The following is a 27,788-nucleotide window of genomic DNA, read 5'->3' on the forward strand; positions in this document are numbered from 1 at the left end:
ATGTCTTGACCGTTTTATTCTCACACTAGTGGCATTGTTTTATTAGGAACAAGGAACCAATGACCTCGTGGTTGGGTCCCTTCCCCATCTTTTAAACCAACCAACCAAAATCCGTGAGTTCCGTGGAGTGCCCCATTCTGCTCTCAGTGTCTAATGACTACTGAGGTTGCTGATATGGAGTACTTGGCAGTAGGTGACAGTGCAATGCATTTAATATGAAAACTGTGTGTATTTGGGGGTGTCCAGATACTTTTGATCACATAGTGTAGAAAAAGCTTATATTGCAAAAAGTTTCATTAATTTTTTCAAATTTTATGCTAATTACTCAGCTAGGGCTGTTGATAAAGTTTATTACAAGATAATCAAACAATGGAAAATCCTGGATGGAATGTAACAATATTATGAGTAGGAAAGTTGCTACTCACCCTGCTGAGTCAGATAGGTACAACAAAAAGACTCTCACAATTAAAGCTTTCGGCCATTAAGAACTTTGTGAACAATACTACACTGCTAGCAGCAGCACCAGTGCATGATGGGAGTAGTGACTGGGGGGGGGGGGGGTAAAGAGGCGGCTGGGGTGAGGAGGGGGAAGGATAGTATGGGGGGGGGGGGGGTTGTACAGTGCAGTGCTGCAGGTTAGACAGAGGCAGGGGAGAGGTGGGAAGGAGGACAGGGAAAGTAGTGGAAAAGGAGAGAAATAAAAAGGTGGTGGTGGTGGTGGTGGTGGTGGTGGTGGTGGTGGTGGTGGTGGTGATAGGAGGAGGATGTATGCGACAGGTTTTGCATCTAGGTCTATTACAGGGGTATGAGCCATGAGCTAAGGGATTGGGAGCAGGGGTTGCGTAAGGATGAACAAGTATATTGTGTAGGTCTGGTGGATTACAGAATACCACTGTGGGAGGGGTGGGAAGAATAGTCGGCAGAACATTTCTCATTTCAGGGCACGAAGAGAGGTAATTGAAACCCTGACAGAAAATGTCCAGTCCTGGGTGGTACTGAGTTCAGAGGGGAATGCTCTTTTGTGGCTGGACCATTGGACTTCGGGAGGTGGTAGGAGACTGGAGAGATAAGGCACAGGAGATTGGTTTTTGGACAGGATTGGGACGATAATACGGTCAGTGAAGGCTTAAGTGCGACTCCTTGGTATATTTAGAGGGGGACTGCTCGTCACTGCAGATGCGATGACCATGGGTGGCTAGGCTCTATGGAAGGAACTTCTTGGTATGGAACAGGTGGCAGCAGTTTAAGTGGAGGTATTGCTGGTGGTTAGTGGGTTTGGTGTGGACAGAGGTACTGATGTAGCAGTCTTGTCAAGATCTAGGAAAATGGCTTGTCATGTTAAGTAGGACCAGGTAAAGCAAATGGGGGAGAAGTTGTTGAGGTTCTGGAGGAATGTGGATACATTGTCCTCACCTTCGATCCAGAGAGCAAAGATGTCATCAATGAATGTGAAACGGGTGAGAGGTTTAGGATTCTGGGTTTTAAGGAAGTATTCCTCTAGGTGGCCCATGAATAGGTTGGCATAGGAAATGCGGGTGCCTATAGCTCTACCACGTATTTTTTCGTAGATAACGCCTTCAAAAGAGAAGTAATTGTGGGTGAGGATATAGTTTGTCATGGCAACCAGGAAGGAGGTTGTTGGTTTGGGATCTGTCAGGTGTTGGGAAAGGTAGTGTCCAATAGCGGTAAGGCCATTGGCATTAGGGCTATTAGGTTACAGGGAAGTGGCATCAATAGTGACGAGTGGGGCACCATGTGGTAAAGGGACAGGAACTGTGGAGAGTTGATGGAGGAAATGGTTGGTGTCTTTTATGTAAGAGGGTAGGTTCCGAATAATAGATTGAAGGTGTTGGTTTACAAAAGCATAGATTCTCTCATTGGGTACACAGTAACCGGCCACAGTGGGGTGTCCTGGGTGGTTAGGTTTATGGACTTAGGAAGCGTGTTGAAGGTAGGAGTGTGGTAAGTGGTGGGGATGAGTAGAGAGATGGACTCCAGGAGAGGTTCTGGAATGGGCCTAAGGATTTGAGTAGTGACTGGAGATCCTGCTGGATTATTAGAATGGGGTCACTGAGGCATGATTTGTAAGTGGAAGTACCTGACAGCTGGTGGAATCCTTCCGCCATGTAATACTTGCAGTTCAAAAAAACAGTTGTGCAGCCTTTGTCCGCAGGTAGGATTATAAATCAGGATCAGCTTCTAGATGATGGACTGTTGTTCTTTCTGTGGGTGTAAGGTTAGTTAGCATGTTGAGGGATTTGGGGAATGGTGAGGCAAGGTTTGAGGTTAAGAAATTCTGGGAAGTTAACGGGGTGGTTTGGGGGCAGTGGGGATCGGTCGCGGTTGGCTGGAGGAGTGAACTGAGTTAGGCAGGGTTCAGTACTGGTCTTCGGTTGAGCCTGACTAGTAGGGTTGGTGGTAAAAAAAGTGTTTCCACTGTAGGGACCGTGAGGGGATATGGTCTTAAACAAGTCCAGCATGACTGAATTTGGGAGTGGGGCAAAAGGTGAGGCTTTTGGAAAGGACTGATATTTATGGGGGGCTAAGGCTTCTAGAGGAAAGGTTCATGACTGTCTTGGGTCTGTTTAGCTTCTGGTTTCCTTGTGGTACTGAGAGGCAGTTTTGGAGGGTGGGGTAAATATAGTAGGTCTGCGAGACAGGGTTTTTCATCTATGAGAGGATGTGGGGGACGTTTGGAGGTTGTTGAAGATGTGGTGGACAGTGGTACTCGAAGGCAGGAGTAGGAAGTGAGCAGAATGGAGAGCTTTTTGAGGTGGCATTGTTCATGTTGCTCTAGTTTCTGCAGGGCAAGAGTTTCAATGTGTGTTATAGGTTCCAGGAATTTGGGATTGCATAGCAGGAGAATTTTGCAGATGGAGAGAAGGTACTGCAAGGTAAATTTTTTGTATTGCCATCAAATTATGTAGACTTTTGTAATGGACTAAGTGGGGTTGAAAAATGCCGTTCAGTGTAAGCTGTTGTAGAAACAATGCATGTAGGTTAGTTTTCAATAAAATATAAATGTTGAATATATTTTAGTTTTTGAAAATTTGGTTTTTAATATTCAGTAAAGCACTTTAATACCACAAATAGAAACTAAAACATAAGTGTGCTTCTTTTCTAGTGATAGTGTTGATAGTGTTCACAATATTTTTCTGAGGAATGGCTTCTCATCTAAACAATTACAAACATTATCTTGACAATATGCTTGCTACGTGATCATGTAATCTAGGTGAAACACGCTGTTACTTCATTCTCTCTTCAATATTTATTTATCCCCATTCTGAGGCTTAGTATTTTTCCACATTGTATTTCTTTTCTTGTTTAATCTTGTTCAGAGATGATACTTAGGATATATTTGTTACTCTGCTAAAGGTGTAGCCTTGTTTTCCAGAAGGCAAGAAACACTTTGAAGATTATCAGAAAATTAGTTGGGGTGAGTTCAGAGTTTCATGTCAATGACTGTTTCAGCTACCCTGGGTTCAGGAGAATGGGACAGCAGCTGCTTGATGAAATGTAAGATCATCATACCAGCAGCTGTTATATTGATATTGTTTTATTAGGCAACCAGTTACGTTCCAATCACGTCATCTTCAAGCCTGTTGCTTGAATGACAATAAGTACCACTTGTGAATGTGTAAGATAAGGCAACCAATACTTGTACCTAGATCCATAGCTGTCCAAACTTATTGAGTGTGTGTGCTGACATGTATGTAGTTCTCATGCTCATGAAGTTCAGATAGTTGCAGAAGCAGAAAAGAGTATTGGCGCCTAGTCTTATACATTCACGAGTGGTACAAGCCTGAAGACGACATGATTGGAACGTAGTAACTGGTAGCCTAATAAAGCAATATCAGTATAATGGCTGCTGATATATTCTTACATACTACCTATTTCTTCAAATGAATCCTTTTACAGGCTTAAAAAATTTTAATTGGTTTTTAGTGAGCAAATATTTTCTCATCTTTTCCCCAATCTTTTTCTTTCACCCACTTCTGCATACCGTATTTACTCGAATCTAAGCCGCACTTTTTTTCCGGTTTTTGTAATCCAAAAAACCGCCTGCGGCTTAGAATCGAGTGCAAAGCAAGCGGAAGTTCTGAAAAACGTTGGTAGATGCCGCCACAACTAACTTCTGCCGTCGAATATATGTAGCGCTACACAGACATGCTCTGTAGGCACAAAGATAAATACTGGCGCCAAAACCTATGCGTCAGTAAATAAATTAAAAAAAAAGGTGGAAGACGAGCTTTTTTTCTCCGCCCCGAGTTTCGACCACTGCATTTTCGTACATTATCCAACGAAGTAAATACAAATTCCGTATTGTTCATCTTCGAATGTATTAGAATTTCAATGTACTACGAAAATCCGACTGGCAAGACTGTTTGGGATGTTTTTCAATATGGCCAACTCTACATTCTGAATGACCTGATGAAATGTGAATCACAAGCAGTATTCTCTTCACCATTCACCATAAGAATAATACGAATATAAACATTTTGCCATGTGTTCTTCCGTGTTTGTTGCTATCTCATTTAAATCCTGTCTGCCTAATAAACAACGAAACTAGAGTGAGACAACAGCAAACGCGGAAGAATACACTTATTGTGTCTTGTTTATATTCGTATTATTCTTAGCCTAATAGTGATACAGTCAGAAATGAACCACGGCAACTGACTAGATTTTTAAATCTAAGATGACTCTAATTTCTGTGCAGAATTTGATGTACTAAAGAAGCGGCCGCAAAGATTTTCAAACGGAGAAAAATTTTCGCCTAACTCTCGTTCAAAACATATCATACGCAGCCTATTATTTGGTTCTTGTTGATCATTCTCAAAGAAAGCAGCAGTGTAAGTAAACAACAAATAGCAGTCTCTTGACATTGCTTCGCTAATTAGACGATTCGCCTCTTTTTAGCTGTAAGCGGCGGTAGCGCGCACAAAAGCAAGCCATGCCGCGAACGGCGACAGGCCGTAAACACGCACTATCAGAATGCGACAAACAATGCATGACACAGTACAGTGATGCATTTTCAGCTTAGAGTGACGTAAACACCTATAACAGAGAAAACGGCACTTATCAGATCAAACAAAATAAGCAATCGATTCAAACCAGACGAAGCACGTGAAAAAGGAAGGGTACCCGTATAAATACGGACGGAGCGCCTGACGCATAGCAATGGCTACCTGGTAAAGCTTAAGACTCGAACCAAACTACTGTAGCTGTATCGTCATTCATTCGACCTAAATTGTGTCTCATATTACAATGGACCAACTTTGTTTCGATTTGGAGGTGCGGCCTAAAATTTTTCTCTCCCCTTGAATTTCGAGTCTCAAATTTCAGGTGCGGCTTAGATCGAGAAATCTTTTTTTCCTTTATTTCGAGTCTCATTTTTCTGGTGCGGCTTAGATTCGGGTAAATACGGTAAACTGTTTGGATTCAGTGTTTGTGAAATTTTATGAAGTTTCTATTCTAGTCGATCAGCAGGTAAATGGAGTGTCTGTGAATGGGAAATTAGCGAAGTCACATGCCCTGGACATTCTCTTTTAACTAGAAGACAAAAAGTGATGGAAAAATATGCATCCACACTCTATTTAGGCTACTCTCCATCTTAACAGAACAAATTTTTTACATCCGACTTCTGTATTTCTAAGTGAACAAAAGAATGGCATGAGAACGAGGAAAGTTCAGAAGCTGGGAAGTACTGCAGGTAGAACCGCGCAAGTATTTGGGCGACACACAACAGAAGTTCAAGGCTGAAGATAAAGTGCAGGGCACAGCATCCGGGAGAAACAGCATCCTACATTCAAGGTGTCTTGGAGCTGTGTAAAATATTGGATCCAATGCCCTCGAAGTAGTAAAATACGAGGCGTGTTTTTAAGTAAGTACCGTTTTGAAATTAAAAAAGGCATGCTAAAATATCTGAAATTTATTTTTACATGAAAGCCTCTACCTTAATCTACACACTGACGTCATCACAGTCTGATTCTTCATTGTTTACGTTGTGTACTGAGTGTTCAAGATGCCTCCGACAGTCGTGAGTCCCGCTGTCTGTGAAATACGGGCTGCTAAAAGATTTCTTAGTGCTAAAGGCCTGAAAGCGATTGGTATTCATGAGATCTATACAGTTTACAGAGAAAACATTGAGTGAGTGATGAAATGGTAAGAAATTGGGTGAGAGCATTTAAAGATGGCCGCACAAGTGTGCATGATGAACAATGGAGTGGGTGTCCTTCGGTCATTAATGAAAGTTTGGTGCAGGAAGTGGACAATAAGGTGAGAGAAAACAGATGCTTTACTATTTCCTCCTTGCGGGATGACTTTCCTAACGTTTCTCGTAGTGTTTTGTATGGCGTTGTGACGGAGCACTTGAATTACCGAAAATTGTGCGCACGTTGGGTGCCGAAAATGTTGACGGATGTGCAGAAAACCAAACGTTTAGACAGTACATTGACTTTCCTTGAGCAGTACCATGACGACAGTGATGATTTCTTAAGCCAAATTGCTACGGGCGATGAAACATGGGTGGCCTAAGTCACACCAGAATCAAAGCAACAGCCCATGGAAGTTGAGCAAGGGCATAGTTTTGCTGCAAGACAATGCCCGTCCACATGTGGCGAATCACACCAAAGATCTCATCACACCAAAGATCTCATCACACCTTTTCGAAGGGAAACTCCAGATCATCCTCAGTACAGCCCCAATCTTGCGCCCAGTGACTACCATCTGTTCCTGCACTTGAAGAAACACCTGGGCGGTCAGCGTCCTCAAGATGATGATGAAGTCAAAACAGTGGTGATGCAGTGGTTAACAAGTCAGGCGGCAGACTTCTATAAGGAGGGTATTCAAAAACTGGGAAAACGTTATGACAAGTGCCTCAATATTGATGGAAATTATGTAGAAAAATGGATTAAGGTACAGGCTTTCATGTAAAAATAAAATTATTGAGATATCTTAGCACATTTTTATTTTATTTTAAAACAGTACTTACTTAAAAAACACGCACCGTATGTTAGCCAAACACAGGGTGTCATCCCATTTGTTAAATTTGGCTATATGCTCAAATACCTTCAGCCATTTGTATGGATCTTGGCCATTGTCACCAGAGAACCCAGAAGGATATCTCGTGTGGTGGCACACAGTTTCTATCATCGGAACGTCCTCTTCTTCTGTCTCAGATAGACTGCAATCTGTTGAATATTGCTCGAACTCGGGTTTCTTGCCACGTAAATGGTGGCTCTGTAGTGGCCTGATGGGAGCTACTGTGTCATCGATAATGTGTGCTATCACAAGTTCCAGTACCCGGTGCCTCCACCAGAATAATTAGATGGTGTAATTAGATGAATGATGAACACTAACTTCACCTAACGAAGGTTTATTCAGCACTTGTTCATACAAGAGCATGGGGCGAACTGCCTCCGGCCAGAACACATACGAAATATATACAGTTACAGAACATTCCAGTACAATGATTATTGACATTTGAGGATTCTTCTAGAATGTGTTCAAACCGACTGTAGAAATTAAAATTTTACAGTTCAGGTGAGTTTTGAACTCATGACCCCCCCCTCATGCAACAGTCTAGTACCATAACCACTACCCCACGGTGACTGTGCTGCTCACCTTCTTCTGCCACAATATTTATTCAGAAATAATAGATTTCGAATGTGCTGTACCCTATTATGATAAGTGTTGTTAGGGTCCTTTGTACACCTCTTTGCCATACACCAGTATGAAGATGTTAAAGCCTTGTTTGTTCAGTTCCATTTCGAGAATACAAAGTAATCAATCAAAGAATGCTTTTTGTAACAGCATTATATAAAAACAGATATTTTGTGAACCTAAAGTACAGCCTTTATATCATTAATGCATTATGAAAATTTGTTCACTGGAAATGCACAAAAGCTCCAAGGTCAAACTGTGAAGTCAGTTTTTGACCATAGCACACAGCGCACTTGAACACCACCTTCTGTGCATGCAGGCATTATTCCTGTCTAGCATGCATGTGCCAATTTATGTCAGTTTAGAACTGCTGCCTTTTTTTCACCTGCCATTCATACTCGCTAAATCTTTGTTCCACCTCTTTTGTTGCAGGTGGCAGCTGTGCTAAATGTGTTTCATTTGTCGGGCTTCATCGTATGGCACCCACCTTATCCTGTCATATCCTATCAAAACTGAAGCATCTGTGGAACTGATCATATCATATATACAAGCTCTGCAGAAATTTCTTGTCAGAATTTACAGGCTTGATCTCAAACCTGTACAGTTGGTACAATTGAATGGCCACTGTCAAAATGTGCCAAAGATCGTTTACCTACCCACCATTGGAACATGTCTGGGCGCACAGATTATTCAATTTCAATGGCTGCTTCACAACTGTAGCTTGTGGATAATCATCCCCCGCCCCCCCCCCCCCAAACAACTACTTCTCTAAATAATGTACTTGGTACTTGGCTTTGAACACATCCTTCTATCTGTACTCTTGTTTTGACCTCAATTTCCTCTAACCCCCTGCTTCACATCCATTTCACCTGTCAAACTTCACTTGTGCCACACCCTTTTCCCTGCAGTCTCCACTTCCTCTGTTCTGTCTTCCCTCTCCCTACTTCTTCCCCAGCCACTCTTTGGTGAAAACTGCAGTTACTATAACAAGCACTCTGGAATAAGGGATACATTTCAATGGGTGACAGTTGAAGAGGGTCAGAACGATCAGTCTGAGCACAAGAAGTAACTTTACAGGAGAGCAAAATAAATATTTGGAAAATCTATAAACTGAAATAGACTTTTGGTGTAGACTTATGACATTCTTAGATTTTTTGAGTAAATTGTGAGAAATAACAAAAATTATTAATGTAAAAATAAATCTCTTTGACTTTCTGCTGTTTTATGCATATTATTCTTCTGTATAAGTTCCATAACATCTTGCAACTCCTTCTTGCTGAAAGGAAAAGATTTCTTCTGTATTTAACAGGTGATGAATTCAGGTCTACTTTCGTAATTTCTGCTGCTGGCCTTCACTTTTTTTGTTTCACTTAGATCTTGAGACTGATGCAGTGAACTGCTTGAGGGACTTAGTATGAATCCTTTAGCTGAGTATTTATATTGTAGGATATTTTCTGTACTCAGTCTATGATACAATTGTGCGCGCATTTGTTTACACCACTGAACTTTCTAGGGCAGGTTTAGCAAATACCTGTTAGATGTGCTGTAATTGTATTTGTTTCACAATTATGATTTCCTGAGATTTTTCTTTTTATGTCAACAATTTTTTTGTATAAAACAATTGGTGCGTGCGTGCGTGCAGAGACCTGTAACTTGATTTCACATGCATATAATTTTTGTAAAACAAGGAATTATTTTTAATGAAATATCTACAAACCATTCTAGTTAAAATTATGTAATGCCATTAAATTGAGTGGTTTATGATGTATTCCTGCTTGTAGACTTACATTTCAAATGCAGTCAGCAATTGATATCTCCTATTTTTTCCTTCCTTTTTCTCTTTACTTGATATTATTTCATAAAACAATGAAAATCTTTTTGTTAACTTGACTAAATATATCTGCAGTAAGTGTCAAATTGGCAGTCTCAAATAAACATAATTTCTGGTTGCTGGTTATGTAAGGAGCTTTGATCATTTGCTCCACAAAATGATACTGTAATTCCGTGGCAGATTATTTAAATTTTACAGTTTGGTCATGAATGTCACATGTGTGCCAGCTGACAGGAAGAGTTGTGCAGTATTATCTCAAAATAACTTTTGATAAATTGACCAAATGTAAATCAAAACACTTTACTATTATATATTATTCTGTTATTCCTAGTTTTTTAGAAAATAATAAACATGTAGTAGGGTCATTCCTTGTAATCTCTTGGCGCGGGGTGGGGGGTGAAAAGATTACCATTTCAGAATTTGGTACATTGGCACTGTGTGTCTTAATAGTAAAACTGCCAAATGACATTGTCCTAACTCTAACCCTTTTGGATAGGTTCATGTTTTAAAACTGGTAATTTGATACAACAATTTTCCGACCGAGCGAGGTGGCGCAGTGGTTAGACACTGGACTCGCATTCGGAAGGACGACGGTTCAATCCCGTGTCCTGCCATCCTGATTTAGGTTTTCCGTGATTTCCCTAAATCACTCCAGGCAAATGCCGGGATGGTTCCTCTGAAAGGTCACGGCCGACTTCCTTCCCCATCCTTCCCTAATCCGATGAGACCGATGACCACGCTGTCTGGTCTCCTTCCCCAAACCAACCAACCAACACCAATTTTCCTATTTTCAGAGTCCCACTACTCAATAATTAGTAATCCTTGTTTGCACCTAGTATGTAGGCTTTTAAGCTGATATAATGTATAAAAAGTAGGATACCTCATTCAGATTTTTAATGAAAAATGCTGAAACACTTTTTACATGCTGTGCTTTAAATGTGATGATTCTTTTAAAATTAGTAGAGGCTGCATCTTGTGCTCTGTAACTCTTCACTTCTAGTATTAGGTATAAATAACAATGAAAAGAATTTAGTACCACACTGAGTAATTAAAAAGAATTTATTTTTAAAACACTTCCACTTTGCATATAACTTTTTTGTTCTCCTTGACATCTTGATGCATATACAAAACAAGTTCACAGAAGTGGTAGATGATATTTTTCATGGTGCTTATTGACAAGCTTATACAACCATGCACTGTGTCTTTGTAATGATGGGTCATCCACCTTACATATAACATTGGAGAAGGGGACCCAAACAGCATAATTCCAACTGAGCCAAGAAAGGAATTGTGATTCAGCAGTAGGTATGCAGTTAACCTCAACATCTTTAAATTCATGCGATGCTTGTAAATGTCTTGTGTGCCAGTTTTCATTGTATTTGAAAGCTACATACTGTGCAGCTTACAGCACAAAGTGTCTTCATGAGCTTTCATAGCAACAGTGCTCCCATTTGCATCTGTTAGGAGACTGTAAATGCACTTTGCGATCGTTGTGTTTCTGGAACTGTCTTAACTGTACTGTACCTGTGTTCTAAGAAACTTTCACACGATTTGATCTGTGAAGAAACTAAGAAAATTAATGCCCTGTGATTGTGTGGAGTATCCATGTGAACAGTGCAACAATTTTTCTGATGTAATGGAGCTCCTTACTCAGAAATGTGGAATTCAACTCTTAATGAACAGGTTAAAGTTTTCACTTGCTCTGTCCTCGTGGAGCATTGTCAGAGTATATTTACTTTTATCGCAAAGTACATAAAGTTGACAATAAGTGCCATGAATAAAATCATCTCTCTGTCCTTTAAGTGAACTTGTTTTGTTTTTGCATCAAGAGGCAAAAAAATAAACAGTTTTAAGGGAGGTGGAAGAGTTTTAAAAATAAAATTTCCTTCTTTTTGAATTTTTAATGGAACTTTTTTGTTGAATTTTTATGCCTGGATATGTTGGTGTATATTTAACAACATTTTTAATGTTTCTTGTTGTTTGCACCTTCTATGTTTCACTGAAGTATCTTTTTAATTTACAGTAACAGAATAATATATCACCTCATTTGTACACCCAAGCTCTCTATTGTAATTCTTTAAACTGAAACGACAATTAACAGTGAAATACAACATATCATTGAGAAAAATGAATGGTAGCTGTTTTCAGCTCTCTCCTATTTACAGTTCTAACCTACCGGTCAACCACAAATATTTTAGGAATAATTTGTCATGGAGGACACAAGATTTTTGTTTACCAATTCCCTGCCTGCTGAGTGTAGATGGCATTTGTGTCATTTTCATTTTAATCTTTGCTAATGAATCAAGTTAAGATATTCTTCTTTGCACTTAAGATTGCTACCACATAGGTAAAGATTTCAGGAAAAAATCATGTTGAGAATCAGCTGTCTAAATAAGAACTTTGATAAATTTCAAATTTCCCATTTTTTGCGATGGGATTGTTTGAGAGAAGGTAATAACTACAAATTGCAACACCAAATTCTTTTCATTGTTATTTAAACTTCGTATTGTGACTAAATAGTTAGAGTGAACATAATGAGTTTCCCACGGTTTCCATGTGCAATGTTATGACTTTTTAAAAATCACCTATTTAAAGTACAGCATAGAAAAGTGTTTTATCACCATTTTTCATTAAAAAAAATTGAGATGTATCCTACTTTTTATATACATTATAGCAACTTAGTGGCCTGCGTACTAGGTGCACTGTAGGTCAACTTATTACTGAACAGTAGGTTCTGAAAATAGATAAATTGGTGTCTGACTGATTGGGTACACACCCTGGAGTGTGCAGACCTGAGTTTATAAAAAATTGTTAGTTAGGACAGTGCTGTTCAGTAGTTTTACAAAGACATGTAGGTAGAATCAATTTACCGAATATCACTAAATTCTGAAATGGGCACCTTAAGATCCATCAAAATATGTGATTTTTACACAGAATGACCCAATTGAGGGCATAGATTGCATGTCATGACAATGGATACTTTTATAGAGTATGTTTCTTGTGAAGTAGACTTTTGAAATACTCCTGTGACAACAGTAGTGTAGACAGGCTTTATTTTTGATTGACTGTGAAATTACTTGTATTTCAGAGCACACATGCGGTCCATGCGTCAGATGAATGACATGATGAATTCAATGTTCTCGAATCCATTCGGAATGTTGGGAGGTATGGGTTTTCCAGCTCTAGAAGGCCCACGTTCTCAGAACTCTCCTGCAAGCAGGGGGTGTCAAGATTTGATGCCATTTGGATTTCCAAACATGAACAGCATATTCCAGAATTTTGTAAGTGTGTTTGAGATCTTATGTTGAATTTCTCTCTCTCTCTCTCTCTCTCTCTCTCTCTCTCTCTCTCTCTCTCTCTCTCTCACACACACACACACACACACACACACACACACACACACACAGAGTTGCTTTTACATCAAATTTGTCATGTTTCGTATGGTTACTAAGAAAATGTGAACATGCTCAACTACTTTTTAGATTAGAGCTACAGCTGTAAGCTGCTTCTCCGTATATCTTTCTGCAATATTTACACCCTTGTGGTAATTGTGAAATGTCCTGTGCACACAAGGTTAATAGAACTGTGCCGCTGCTAACCTTAATTATAATTCAGTTACCATGTTCACGTGCAGCACAACTTACAGAAGATGGTGAATTTTGGAAACTGTTTTTTCGCCATTGTGTTCACGTGTAAGACCTGAAGTGAAGTGGTTGATACTGGAATGTTTATACGTCCAACCAGAAGCATTATTCGGAAACCTATTTACAAAATGGCTTTGGGAGCCCCATATAAACAGAGTGAGAGACATCTTCAAACATTTCTGTAATGTTGTGATGATACCCTTTTTTATGTGCTGGTACTATTTAGCACAAATCAAATCAAGATTATATGAGCAGTAATGAAACTGTTCTCATTTGAATTTCATGTTGCAGCACATCGAACGGTGAGATAAAAAAACTTACACCCTCTTACGCATTTCCTATTACAAATGTGAAAGACGATCCTTTTTAGACTTTTCGGACATCACAAAAAATGAGCACTTATCAAATAGACTTCTCATAACCTAATCAGTTACCATATCTTACGTAACTGTTCATGGAAACATTATGTATACCGGCTAATAAGGCCTTAATTGCAAATTGCAGATTTCTGCAGTTGTCTCAGTGGCAGGTGCAGGCAAATTACGGTGTAGATCTACTGCTATCTCTTAGCATCACCATTCTAAGTAAAAATTTTCATAGAAACGGCTCATATTTTGCATAGGATTCGTGCTGGCTCTAGTTTCATATTTGTGTACAGTATGTTACTTTTTCTTCTCTTCTATTGTCAGTATGAAAACTGAAATTACTTTACAACTTGTAATGTGTTTGCAGCAGTGTCTAAGAAGTAAGATTCATGATGAGATATTGAAAAGTGACAAGACCATATTGTTGAGATGAATAAGGTAAAGACCAACTTATTCTTGTAGGTAATCCTGAAACTTTAGGTCAGAGGCTGGGGCTAGGTACAATATTAGTCACCAACCCTGTAAAATGTTTTCAAAATTTAATTTACTCAAAGGAAGGAAGAAATTACATACGGGTTTGACCAGCATTTCTCCATGTTGCTTACATTTAATAAAAGGCAGTTGGCTTCTGACATGTTTTAAACATTTATCCTAAAGACATAGCATGAATTGTTTTGGGCTAAGATAAACTACATTCAGGCAGCTTCCTTAATGTGCTGAGGTGTTATTACAGTTGTTTGATGGTGGTATAATGACAGAAGTTCCATGCTTGTGAACAACATATTTGTCTAATGAATGCTGTCTTTTACTTATCAGGGTGAAGTGATAACTTGCAGTTATGTGGACTCACTTAGTCCCATGACTTCGTAAAGACCACACTGCGGCTAAAGTACTAATGAAAATTGAGCGTAGAAAATGTCTTTTTGGACAGGTGCGATATCTTGCAGTTAATAATGTTAACTTTGTTGACAGAGAGGAGGAGAAGGGATTGATTGTGATGGTGGAAAAGACTACAGAATGTGCACTCAACATGTTAAAAGTTAAATTAGAGCAAGAGCGTGGTTTGCAAATTACAGGAGGGAGGGTACAAAGGCGAACAGAGTGGAATTTAAGTTTCTGTGCCACAGAAGGAGAAGCAAGATGTTCGCAACAAGAATTCCATTAACAATATGGATAAATGGATTATCAGGCAGCAATGTGTCACACTTCTGCATACAGCCACCTGCAAAGCAAGTGACTGCCATCTCCAAATGACGAAAATTCCCCTAGGTGCAGGCACCCACTGGCTGTTAACAAATCTGTAGCAGATTGCTACAAAACAGCAGCTAAGAGGTTTCTGCTCAAGTTTTAAACTGCTGATTATTTGTATGAACTCATTTTGTGTAGAGTGATGAAAGAAGTTTGTTCTGCCCATGATGTGTTTCCTTTATATAAGGAAAATCATATTTTATCCTCCTGACAAAATATTTTCTGAATTGACCAAACATCTCATTGGCAACAATCGTATTCTCCTTCATAGTAGGCCAAATTTCTCTTTTTGACACGCACTCTATCATTATTTGCTAGTGACAAAAGTTTGAAAAGTTAAACAATGATTAAAATGATGTAGCAAAGGTTCAGAAATAGAATAAATTCAGTTGAATAAAACTAGCGATAGAGATCACTTAAATAAAGATTTAGAAACAAAAATTTCAGAGCTCCTGAGGATTTACATTATGCTGCCAGCCTGCACAACATTATTCATTTTAAGGCTGTAGGGCACCATGCAAAATTATTTTTTGTCAATTATTCAGTCTCTTTACCAGTTACAAATATTTCTTGCCAATGAAAGTGTCTAAAAAATTTGCTTACACTGATGTTCAACCAGTGATCACTTTGCAATTTTTTCCTGTAACATGCATGATCTAATGGGAGTATCAAAACAGCCTTGTATGGATAAGATCTTTAAATCTCTTCTTGAACCATCTGCTCTCTTAATTTAAAAAAAAAATAATAATAATAAAATGAATGCACTCGTAATCTCCCATCAGAGTTGACTGAATCTGAACAACAGATTACATAATCAGTTTGTGTTAGACAAGTAATATTTAACTGGATAAGCAAAAATGTATTGTCCTAGCATGTAAACATGACAGTGAACATCACATTTGAATTTTGAAATTGCAAGTAAATGTAGATAGATGCGTGGTGTGTGACAGTTCTCTACGTGGAAGAGTACTGGAATGTATGCAACTACTACTTCCCTATATCTATTTCTTGTGTGTGAACAGGGCACTGCTGCCATTGCTGAGGCAGTTACCACTTCGCCTTGCTGAGTAATGCACTGTCATTGCTGTTGTGAACTCTGTTCGAGCAAAATGGTCATGTTGGTACATCATACTGTTCTATGTATACATGAAAAGAGCGAGATCACAGCAAAATTTTGTTGCCAATATAATACCTTACGGAATGTAAAATAAACACAACAAGCGTCAGTGTATGTAAACAGGTTAACTTAATATTGCTAAATGATGTACCTAAGAGGTAAATATGGTGCTGGAAATTAATTTGTGAAATTCAATTATGGCAGAAGAAAACTACGTAGTTAAGTGGTTGATTGGTCAACGAACAAGATTAAAAACAGTGTTAGTCTTTCAGATAAGCTTCTTCAGATCTTGCGAACACTCAGGTGACCGCATACCCAACTTTTCCTGCAAAGTATCTCTTGTTTCACCTCTGACAATAACTTATGTTAAAAGTGGCAAGTTGCAGTGTTGTTGAGAGTCCACAGCAAACTGTAGGTTCCATAATTGATGGGCCAAGAGCACATTAAACTATAGTTTACATAAGTCAGTCAGTTTAAAGGTTGGAGGAAAGCAAGCACACATTATACTCACATTAAAATTGCTTCCTGATTGACATTTCAGTGAGTCAGGTGGTAGGGGTTAGCCACCACCTAGTCATAGTTCTTTCTTGTGGGCCACATGCTACTGTGTTGCCTGTTCTGGAGGTACGTACAGCATCTTGTGATGTGTAACTGGCTGCACACTGACCCCCCCACCCCCCACCCAAATCCTGTCATTGCAATCTGATGGTCACAAAGTAATTTTAATTAGAGTATAACTCGTGTATGACTGTATGTAGTAAAGCACTATATCATTCAAACCAACTATTGGATTGAGGACAGTGTTAGTTTATTGCAAATAAAGCTCCCATCATTGCATTAAGGATGAACTTCACATCTTGTTTGTTGTCCCTTCCTCATGATGATCCACACCTAAAGTACTGCATCATTTCCACACTCGTAGAATAGTTAACACTGCAAGGGGCCCATTTGAGAAGATTGTATGTCTGATAACATTTGTTTTAGTTACGTAGAATGTGATAATACTGTTAATTTAACGCCATTAAATGTATGCATGTTTCTGCAGACCTGTAATAGGTATCTGCTTCAAATGGAAGCAATGGAGACGTCTTTGTGATAGGTATGAGACATGCTCAGGGAATCAATATAGGTCTATATTTTACTAACTATTCTTCTCAGTATTCAGATGGCATACCAGTCAGACCAAATATATCATCATATACCCTGTTGTTGCTTCAATGAAGTAGTTGTATTTCTGGTAAGTGTGAAATGTGAACACTTGATGGCAACAGAATCACAAATGCAATATCGTTGAGGCTTGCAAGCACCAAACTCTCTTGAGTTTTTGGTTAGCTACCATTGGGCCCCAGCCCTCAGGGACTCAGCATTTGTTGGCTGATTATGGGCTTGGTGACCCCGGGGTTCCCGAGCTGGGGACTGGTAAGCGCCGCCAGTTCTCTGCAACTGTAAACTCTGGGCATGCTTCAGTGGCCACCATGCAGCCCGGATTGTGAGGATGGAATAAACCTGTATAAAAAACCCTCAATCTCAAGGTGTGCTTGTGCGCTGATGAGATGTATGGCTGTTGAGGTGGAACAGTCCTTAGTGGGGAACCTGCTGCACCTCAGTTGTACTAGACTTACTCAGGCATGCAGGGCTCCGTGAGTGGACCCTTATTTTCCTAGCTGCTTGTGGGACCGAAATGGACCCTCCGAAATTCTCTTTACCCCTCTCAGCGGAAAGGGTGGGCCGCTGGAAGGTACTAACAGTCCAACAAGAGGACTCGTGTAGCCAGTCGTCCTGATGCAATCAGTTGTTACAGAGTGCATGCTGCTTCACAGAATGTGTTTCTTATTGTTAAAAGAAAAGAGGGGAGTTTTGACAAAGTTTTGCCATTTTACATACAGAAAGGCTTAGAAGGCATTGCTGGCACCTTAAAATCTTTTAAGCACTTGCGAAATGGAACCCTGTTGGTTGCAACATCTAGCTTCCAACAAGTCAAGAATCTTCAGAAAGCATAATGCCTTGGGGAGTTCGTGCTAGAAACTGAATTGCACAACGCCTTGAACTTACAACAAAGGTGATGTGACTTGAAGGGATCTGGTTGCCATTCCCCAAGAAGAACTGAAAGTTTCATGGTCCCAGACAGGCATTGTCGACGTACAACACGTTATGAAACGGGTGGATGGTGCTCTCGTGAAGCCATTTGTTTATCCTTACTTTTAACAGCACCAAATTACCAGAGCATTTGAAGGTGTTTCTCCTACATTTCAGTGTACGGCCTTTTTACCTCAATCCAATGCTGTGTTTTAAATGCCAGCACTTTGTGCACAGTACACTCTGCTGTAGAGGGAAAGCCACTTCTGGGAAATGTGGTAAAGCTGCCCATGAGGGAGTTAGTAGCTGCTCTCCTCCAAAGTGTGTCAACTGCTCTGGCGATCACCCTGTGTGGCCGAGCATTTTGTCCTAACTACTGCCAATGCAAGCAAGGATCCTGTTTTTCATTGCTACTGTGCAACTCTAGAGGGAAAAGTTGGACTTCAGGTTCAACAGTTCTGAGGCCTGAAACTCCCCTTTCTCCATGTGGGAGCTCGAATCGGCACTGGCTGAGACTGCACCCAGTAATGACCACATCTGGTACTGCATGCTTAGACATTTTCCAGCGGCGTCCCATGAAATCCTCTTTGAATGTTTTACTCTAATATGGCAGACAGGCAACTTTCCCAACTCCTGGAGGCAGGCAATTCTGATCACTTTACTCAAACCAGGAAAGGACCGCACGTGTCCAAGTAGTTATGATAGTATCGCTTTGACGAGCTGTATAGGAAAGATCCTGGATTGGATGGTTAACCATCGTCTGGTCTGGCTGTTGGAGACCAGACACGTCCTGTGTGGATTTTGAAAATTTCAGTCCACAGTTGACAACCTGACCCTCCTAGAGGCAGCTATTCAGCAGGCTTTCCTCCATAAACATCTCTGTATTGGCACATTCTTCAGTATAAATAAGGCATACGATACTACTTGGAGACACTATATACTCGTGCAACTGCACAAGTGGGGTTTATGTGGCCATCTCCCCATTTTCATTCAGTCTTTCCCGTCGCAGCGTTTTTTCAGACCTGAGTTGGTGACACACTGTCTGATTTGAGCAGGAGAACGATGTCCCAAAGGGCAGTGTTTTAAGTGTTACCCTCTTTGCCATAGTCATAAACAGTATAACATCTACGGTAAGGAGTCCAGTACAGTGCTCCTTATTTGTGGATGATTTTGCTCTTTGCCGTTTTCTGTTCCTCTCCCAGTGTTGCATCAGTGCCGTCAGTTTCAACTTATGATGTGGCAGTTAGGAGTGGGCTGCAAAAACTTCTCTCTCTGCCTGCATTGCATATGGGGGACACTATCCTACATTTTAGAGATACAGTGCAGCTTCTGGGACTCATTTTTGACTCCAGATTGTCATGGTTGCCACACCTGCGAGACCTTGAAAGCCAGAACCCTGAAAGCACTGAATATCCTCAAGTACCTCAGCCACAGATCATGAGCAGACAGGGTGCGTCTCCTTCTGTTTTATTGCGCTTTTGTGCGTTCGCAGCTGGACTATGGGTGGGGTCCTCTTATTTGTGGATCCTTCACGCTGTCCACCATACGGGGATTCAACTGGCCATGGGTGCTTATCGGACCAGTCCTATATCCAGTCTCTGTGCTGAGGCGGGGGAACAGCCATTTACCATCTGGCGGCAGCTCTTGCTGGCGCGCCAGGCTTGTAAGTTTCTTGCAGCTCCAAGCACACCTGCTCAACATGTTCTTGCTCATCCACCTCTGGACAGTCTTTTTTCCCACCGTCTCTGAGCCACAATGCCGCTTGGGATCTGTGTGCAATGTGTGCTGGAGTACCTCAGTGTGGAGCCCATACAGCCCCAAATCCATGGTTTTAACTGCCTGCCACCCTGGTTACTGGAGAGGCCCAGGCCCAGAGTGATTTTAAATTTGGTGCAGTACAAGAGATTGCACTCCTGCCATCATTTTTAATGCAACATTTTCTGCTATTTTATCTGAGCACCACAACTATGTAGCTGTTTTTATGGATGGGTCGAAACAGGGGGATTCTGTTAGTCGCTCTGTTGTTTTTCGGGATCGTGTCCTCAAGGTCAGACTGCCTCAAGCGTTTACTATCTTTTATGCAGAATTGTCTGTGATGTTGCGGGCACTGGAGCAGATGAGACGTTCTTCCCATCCTAAATTTCCTGTCTGTTCTGACTCGCTCATTGCAATGTTTGTATCCCGCAGGTAAAATAGTCCAATCCCTCCTCCAACTAAAATGACTGGGGAAGGAGGTGGCTTTCTGCTCGGTTCCAGGGCACGTCAGCATTGCTGGGAACGAAAGAGCAGATCTCACAACCAAGGAGGCATGTCTCGGTCTGCAAGTGTTTTTGTGCCATCCCCCTGCATGCATTTGCCTCTGAGTTCAGGAGTAATGCGTCAGTGGGAGGATGGGTGACTGGAAATGACTGACAATAAGCTCCTTTGAGTCAAGTCCACAATGTGTGTGTGTGGTGTACTTTCTTCCAGCCCCGTAGACGGGCCGACGTTCTCCTGTCAACAGAATTTTTTTTATTCATCGTAACCGTATGGCAAAGGACACTTAATCTTTAGTTCAGAAACTCCGTCGTGTCTACAGCATATTTTGTAGACCTTTCTCAGAGTGGAAGTCCTTGTTTTTAGCTGTCTTTCCTCCCATCTATTGGGCTTAATGTGTAGTGACTTTTAACTCCTGTTTTGTCTTAGTTTTTGAAGGTTCTGACGTGGGCGCATATGACCTTAGTTGTTTTTGTGCCCTAAAACAAAACTGACATGCCAGGTTTATTTGTGTAGTAGTGGATGGAAAGCAGAGGAGATTAGTCAGTAGCATGACACTTTTGTGCCCAAGTGCTAGTGAACAGGTGTTGTTTCTCCACGAATTGCTTTGGTCCTAGTAATCTACATCAAATGTTACAGTAATGTTATGGTATTCTGCTTGAGAAACTAGTACTTTATATTACCAGGCAAATTTTAGCAAGGCAGTATGCAGTTTCGCTTGCAGAAAGCTGCCAGTGAGGCATGGTTAACTGTGTACTGAGAATTGTGAGCTAAGTCTGAGATGCTAATTTGTTTGTTTGAAAAATGAAACATTTCAGCAATTGGTCCTAACTGAAAGGTGTTAGAGTAATGTTTGTAATGACTATGAAGTTGCATTTTATTACAGTGTGTTTATAAAAAGGCCCCTCTCTGACTGACACTCAGGGCTGTAAGGAAGAATGCCTTGCCCTGTATATAAACAGAAATGGTGCAGATGGAACTAGCATGATTCTGTTTTGCAATGCTTGTTATTATCTGTGTTTCTTCACAAGCAGAAGTGACATAACTTTCCTAAAATTCAGTGTCATAGTAAAGAGACATTGTGAGGCCGAAAGTGCAGGAGGTCAGGTCCATATGTAGGAGGATAAGAGTGGAGAAACTTCAGGATAAGGAAATCAGGCACAAGTACATAACAGCGATCTCAGAAAGGTACCAGTTAGTTGAATGTAGCCAATTACAGTCATTGGAAAAGGAATGGACAAGGTACAGGGACACAGTACTAGAAGTGGCTAAAGAATGTCTTGGAACAGTAGTGTGTAAAAATAGGAAGAAGCAAACAGCTTGGTGGAATGATACAGTCAAGGCAGCCTGTAAAAGGAAAAAGAAGGCGTATCAAAAATGGCTACATACCAGAACCCAGGTAGACAGAGAAAGTTATGTTGAAGAAAGAAACAAAGCCAAACAGATAATTGCAGCATCCAAGAAGAAATCGTGGGAAGACTTTGGAAACAGGTTGGAGACTATGGGTCAAGCTGCTGGAAAACCATTCTGGAGTGTAATTAGCAGTCTTCGAAAGGGAGGTAAGAAGGAAATGACAAGTATTTTGGACAGGTCAGGAAAACTGCTGGTGAATCCTGTGGATGCCTTGGGAAGATGGAGGGAATATTTTGAAGAGTTGCTCAATGTAGGTGAAAATGCGATCAGTAATGTTTCAGATTTAGAGGTAGAATGGGATAGGGATGATGATGGAAATAGGATCACATTTGAGGAAGTGGAAAAAATGGTCAATAGATTGCAGTGCAATAAAGCGGCTGGGGTGGATGAAATTAAGTCGGAATTCATCAAATACAGTGGAATGTCAGGTCTTAAATGGCTACACAGGATAATTGAAATGGCCTGGGAGTCGGGACAGGTTCCATCAGACTGGACAAAAGCAGTAATCACACCAATCTTTAAACATGGAAACAGAAAAGATTGTAACAACTACAGAGGTATCTCTTTAATCAGCGTTGTGGGTAAAATCTTCTCAGGTATTGTTGAAAGGAAAGTGCGAGTATTAGTTGAGGACCAATTGGATGAAAATCAGTGTGGGTTTAGGCCTCTTAGAGGTTGTCAGGACCAGATCTTTAGCTTACGGCAAATAATGGAGAAGTGTTACGAGTGGAACAGGGAATTGTATCTATGCTTTATAGATCTAGAAAAGGCATATGACCGGGTTCCTAGGAGGAAGTTATTGTCTGTTCTACAAGATTATGGAATACGAGGCAAACTTTTGCAAGCAATTAAATGTCTTTACATGGATAGTCAGGCAGCAGTTAGTTGACGGTAAATTGAGTTCATGGTTCAGAGTAGTTTCAGGGGTAAGACAAGGCTGCAACCTGTCTCCACTGTTGTTCATATTATTTATGGATCATATGTTGAAAACAATAGACTGGCTGGGTGAGATTAAGATATGTGAACACAAAATAAGCAGTCTCGCATATGCGGATGACTTAGTTGTGATGGCAGATTCGAGTGAAAGTTTGCAAAGTAATATTTCAGAGCTAGATCAGAAATGTAAGGACTGTGGTATGAAGATTAGCATCTCCAAAACGAAAGTAATGTCAGTGGGAAAGAAATATAAACGGATTGAGTGCCAAATAGGAGGAACAAAGTTACAACAGGTGGACGGTTTCAAGTACTTAGGATGCATATTCTCACAGGATGGCAACATAGTGAAAGAACTGGAAGCGAGGTGTAGCAAAGCTAATGTAGTGAGCGCTCAGCTACGATCTACTCTCTTCTGCAAGAAGGAAGTCAGTACCAAGACTATGTTATCTGTGCACCGTTCAATCTTTCAACCAACTTTGTTGTATGTGAGCGAAAGCTGGGTGGATTCAGGTTACCTTATCAACAAGGTTGAGGTTACGGATATGAAAGTAGCTAGGATGATTGCAGGTACTAGTAGATGGGAACAATGGCAGGAGGGTGTCCACAATGAGGAAATCAAAGAAAAACTGGGAATGAACTCTATAGATGTAGCAGTCAGGGCGAACAGGCTTAGATGGTGGGGTCATGTTACACGCATGGGAGAAGCAAGGTTACCCAAGAGACTCATGGATTCAGCAGTAGAGGGTAGGAGGAGTCGGGGCAGACCGAGGAGAAGGTACCTGGATTCGGTTAAGAACGATTTTCAAGTAATAGGCTTAACAACAGAAGAGCACCAATGTTAGCACTGAATAGGGGATCATGGAGGAATCTTATAAGGGGGACTATGCTCCAGACTGAACGCTGAAAGGCATAATCAGTCTTAAATGATGATGATGATGATGATGATGATGATGATGATGATGATGATGGAGTAAAGAGAGAGAGCTCTGTGATAAACTGTAGGTGACTCTTTTCTCATTTAATCACAGAAACATGACACAGCATAGAAAACTCATAACAATATATTACTAGTTATCATTGGCAGCAGTCTGAAGAAAGAAAGAAAAATACTACCTGCCAGCATCACCAGATTACCGTATTTACTCGAATCTAAGCCGCACTTTTTTTCCGGTTTTCGTAATCCAAAAAACCGCCTGCGGCTTAGAATCGAGTGCAAAGCAAGCGGAAGTTATGAAAAATGTTGGTACGTGCCGCCACAACTAACTTCTGCCGTCGAATATATGTAGCGCTACGCACGCATGCTCTGTAGGCACAAAGATAAATACTGGCGCCAAAACCTCTGCGTCAGTAAATAAATTTAAAAAAAAAAAAGTGGAAGACGAGTTTTTTTTCTCCGCCGCGAGTTTCGACCACTGCATTTTCATACATTATCCAACGAAGTAAATACAAATTCCGTATTGTTCATCTTCGAATGTAGCACAATTTCAGTGTACTACGAAAATCTGACTGGCAAGACTGTTTGGGATGTTTGTCAATATGGCCAACTCTACGTTCTGAATTTTTTCCTATCTGTGAGAAGAGATGGTTGCTAATAGGAACCTGATGAAATTTGAATCACATACAGTATTCTCTTCACCGTAAGAATAATACGGATATAAACATTTTGCCATGTATTCTTTCGTGTTTGCTGCTCTCTCATTTAAATCCTGTCTGCCTAATAAACTACGAAACTAGAGTGAGACAACAGCAAACGCGGAAGAATATACGTATCGTGTCATGTTTATATTCGTATTATTCTTATGCCTAACAGCGATACAGTCAGAAATGAAGCACGGCAAGTGACTAGATTTTTAAATCTAAGATGACTCTAATTTCTGTGCAGAATTTGATGTAATAAAGAAGCGGCCGCAAAGATTTTCAAACGGAGAAAAATTTTCGCCTAACTCTCGTTCAGAACATGTTCTATCATACGCAGTCTATTATTTGATTCTTGTTCATCATTATCAAAGAAAGCAGCAGTGTAAGTAACAACAAATAGCAGTCTCTTGCCATTGTTTCGCTAATGAGACGATTCCCCACTTTTTTTTAATTGTACGCGGCGGTAGCGCGCACAAAAGCAAGCCATGCCGTGAGCCGCGACAGGCCGTAAACACGCACTATCAGAATGCGACAAACAATGCATGACACAGTGCAGTAATGCATTTTCAGCTTAAGAGTGACGCAAACACCTATAACAAAGAAAACGGCACTTGTCAGCTCAAAGCAAAATAAGCAATCGATTCAAATCAGACGAAGCACGTGAAAAAGGAAGGGCACCCGTATAAATACGGACGGAGTGCCTGACGCATAGCAATGGCTACGTAGTAAAGCTTAACTGCTAAGCTTACGACTCGAACCAAACTACTGTAGCAGTATCGTCATTCATTCGACCTAAATTGTGTCTCATATTACAATGGACCAACTTTGTTTCGATTTGGAGGTGCGGCCTAAAACTTTTCTCTCCCCTTGAATTTCGAGTCTCAAATTTCAGGTGCGGCTTAGATTCGGGAAATTTTTTTTCCCTTTATTTCGAGTCTCATTTTTCAGGTGCGGCTTAGATTCGAGTGCGGCTTAGATTCGAGTAAATACGGTAGTTTAAACTGCTGAACTGCTAGCAGCCACCAATGTGAAGTGTCTTCTTAGTGTGTACCTTTCTTGTACAGTGAAATTGTTGAGGTCATCTATTTTTAAATGCCTGAAATATTCTTAAATTGTAAAATATTTTCAAATTTGATGAACGGCTGCCTTGTTGCCATTGTACAACAAAATTCATTGTCACTGTCATCCATTTGCATGTTAGAGATATACTCAGAACATTATTTACACAGTGTCTCATTTTAGTAATCTTAAGGTTTGTTTGTTTGCAGCTATTTTTAATAAACTGTGATCTTGTGTTCCTTTTTGCCAGCTGTCATTGAAGAGATAGACTGCAAAATGTTTCAAAATATGTTTACAATTTGTAAATGGTAGTCAGTAGAATGTATAATTCCCTCCAAAGATGGGAAACTATTAGTGTTTGTGGCTTAGTTTCACTGTAGACAGTGTCAGTCACATTTGAAAAGTTGAACATAAAAATGTGGCATGTGAATGCATCTCATTGAGTCTCTACAGTTTGACTGAATGTTTACTAGGTTGCCACAAATTCCGGAAATTGGGGAATTTCAAATGTCAGGGAAATTGGGGAAATATCAGTGAAAAAACTGAAAAAATACCCTTTGTCTCAGTAGATGAAATAATATGTTTACTGATGTCGTGCATCGTCACTGGCTGGGCGCAGCTGAGTTCATGCACCCCTTCCCTACTCCCTCATTCTTACTGCTTCTTCCCTTTCTACCATTCCCCTCAGCTGTCAATCAGTGCTGCCACCTCTTCTTTTCGCTAGCCTGACAGCGGCCGATGATAGGCAAGGAGGCATGAGGAGTGGTTTGTTTGGATCTGATTCTCAGAGACTGTTGACACAGCGGCCGGAAACAGTGGTCACATGTGCATGAGTTGTCTGAGTGATTGTGTGTGTGTGTGTGTGTGTGTGTGTGTGTGTGTGTGTGTGTGTGTGTGTGCGCGCGCGCGCGCGGTTGCGCTTTTGTTTTCTGACAAAGGCTATGGACAAAAATTTAGTTGTGAGAGTGTGATTGTCCTTTATATGTGCCTGTCTGTGGCTCAGGGATCATATTTACCGTGAGTTGCTATCTATCATCATTAGTATTGATTCTCAGAGTATTGGTGCAAGTTATCTGTTGCATGGATTGATCACTGTGGCTTCATTTCAGCAACATAGTGTCTGTGACACATGACTAGTTGGCCACATGAATGAACTTCCAAGATGGGACAAAACAGCAGGCCATTTCTGTGGGGTATCTCTAATGCATTGGGCCTGCCTATCTGAAGCTCATCATTTCCCATTAATATGCAGGCCCCTGCCTGTCGGATCTGGCCTGCGCGCCAGGTCTGTTTGTGTATGACATAATGCGAAGGATTTTCACATAGTTTATCCATGGAATCAGGACTTGGTGCGATGAATGTAAGGAATTGCGACTGTCTCACTGCAAGTACATCATACAGTGCAGCATTTTAGAGACATTTCATATACTCTAGTACATTTTGGCACTTCATAAGTAGTTTATATATCAGAAAGTATAGACGGTGAGAAGAAAAAAATTGTGGCAGTTGCTGGCAGTTCGTACACTATGTATTCTTGTATTTCTTGAAAGAAGAAAATATGCAGTACCTGTGAAATAATAGATGTACACAATGGGTAATAACAAACATAGAACAATCAACATTTTATTGGCAGTCACCTATAGTGTTGGTTTATACGATTGTTCCCAGTTGTCTTTCAAGGGGCCTACTTTTTTCTGAGATTATTTCTGAAATCAGTGAAGGTATTTTAAATCAATCTATCGATTCCAACGAAATGCGAATTTTTGTCACCAAACATTTTTAGTTTTATTGAAATAAAATAACATTTTTGGTCTTAATGAAACACAGATACCACCAGGCTTGCTCTCTCCATCTAAAAGCAGTTATTACAAAAGATGTTATGTTACTACTTCAGATTTTCACTCACTCATTTAGAAGTACAGAAGTCCTTACAATCTTTTTTGTCCAGTTATGTCTTTATTTATCCTTGAAATGTCAAAATTTGCTAGAGAAAAAATGCCAAAACTTGTCTGGAAATAAGGGAATTTCACTTTGGGAAACTTAAGACAACCCTAGTGCAGCACTTGGCTTAAAATAGACTTCAGCCACTGTGAATGCTGATGTTTTGTTTAGTATATAAGGTCAATTCCAGATTGTAGAGTGGATGTCTTTAGTGTGAAAGTAACCAGTATCATATGTGTAGCCATTACACAGCACCTGCAGTTCAGTTTTGGGAAAGTGGGAACATAACACAAATGTTGGTTGTGTTACTACATGATTGTCATTTTCATCACACTTTTTGCAATACTGTTTATAAAAATGAGTGTTACAAAGACAAGTGTTAATCGGTTCATTTGTTTTCTTGCATGAAGTATTTAATAGCCCATTTTTTGTCTGATGTTATCCCTAGAAACATGTTGCAATATTAAAATAGTTTGTGAGCAAGATAATAAAATAGTGTCATTGGTAGTGGTGTACCTAAACCTGTTAACAAGTTTTAAAATTGATTAGTGGTCAAATAACGGCCATCTTGACCATAATTTGTTACAGAATCTGTATTGTGC

General features: G+C 40.3%; 1 protein-coding gene across 3 annotated transcripts in view; it reads left to right on the plus strand.

Annotated features, from left to right (window-relative positions):
- The window catches only part of LOC126162079 (myeloid leukemia factor), a 145,491-nt gene that overhangs the window by 24,875 nt on the left and 92,828 nt on the right, over positions 1-27,788 (plus strand). For all 3 annotated transcript variants that reach the window (XM_049918351.1, XM_049918353.1, XM_049918350.1), the window contains exon 2: positions 12,582-12,774. In XM_049918351.1, coding sequence (XP_049774308.1) covers positions 12,582-12,774 — 193 coding nt within the window. The remainder of the gene's footprint in view (positions 1-12,581; positions 12,775-27,788) is intronic.

This window comes from Schistocerca cancellata, chromosome 2 (assembly GCF_023864275.1).
Source record: "Schistocerca cancellata isolate TAMUIC-IGC-003103 chromosome 2, iqSchCanc2.1, whole genome shotgun sequence".
NCBI lineage: Eukaryota > Metazoa > Arthropoda > Insecta > Orthoptera > Acrididae > Schistocerca > Schistocerca cancellata.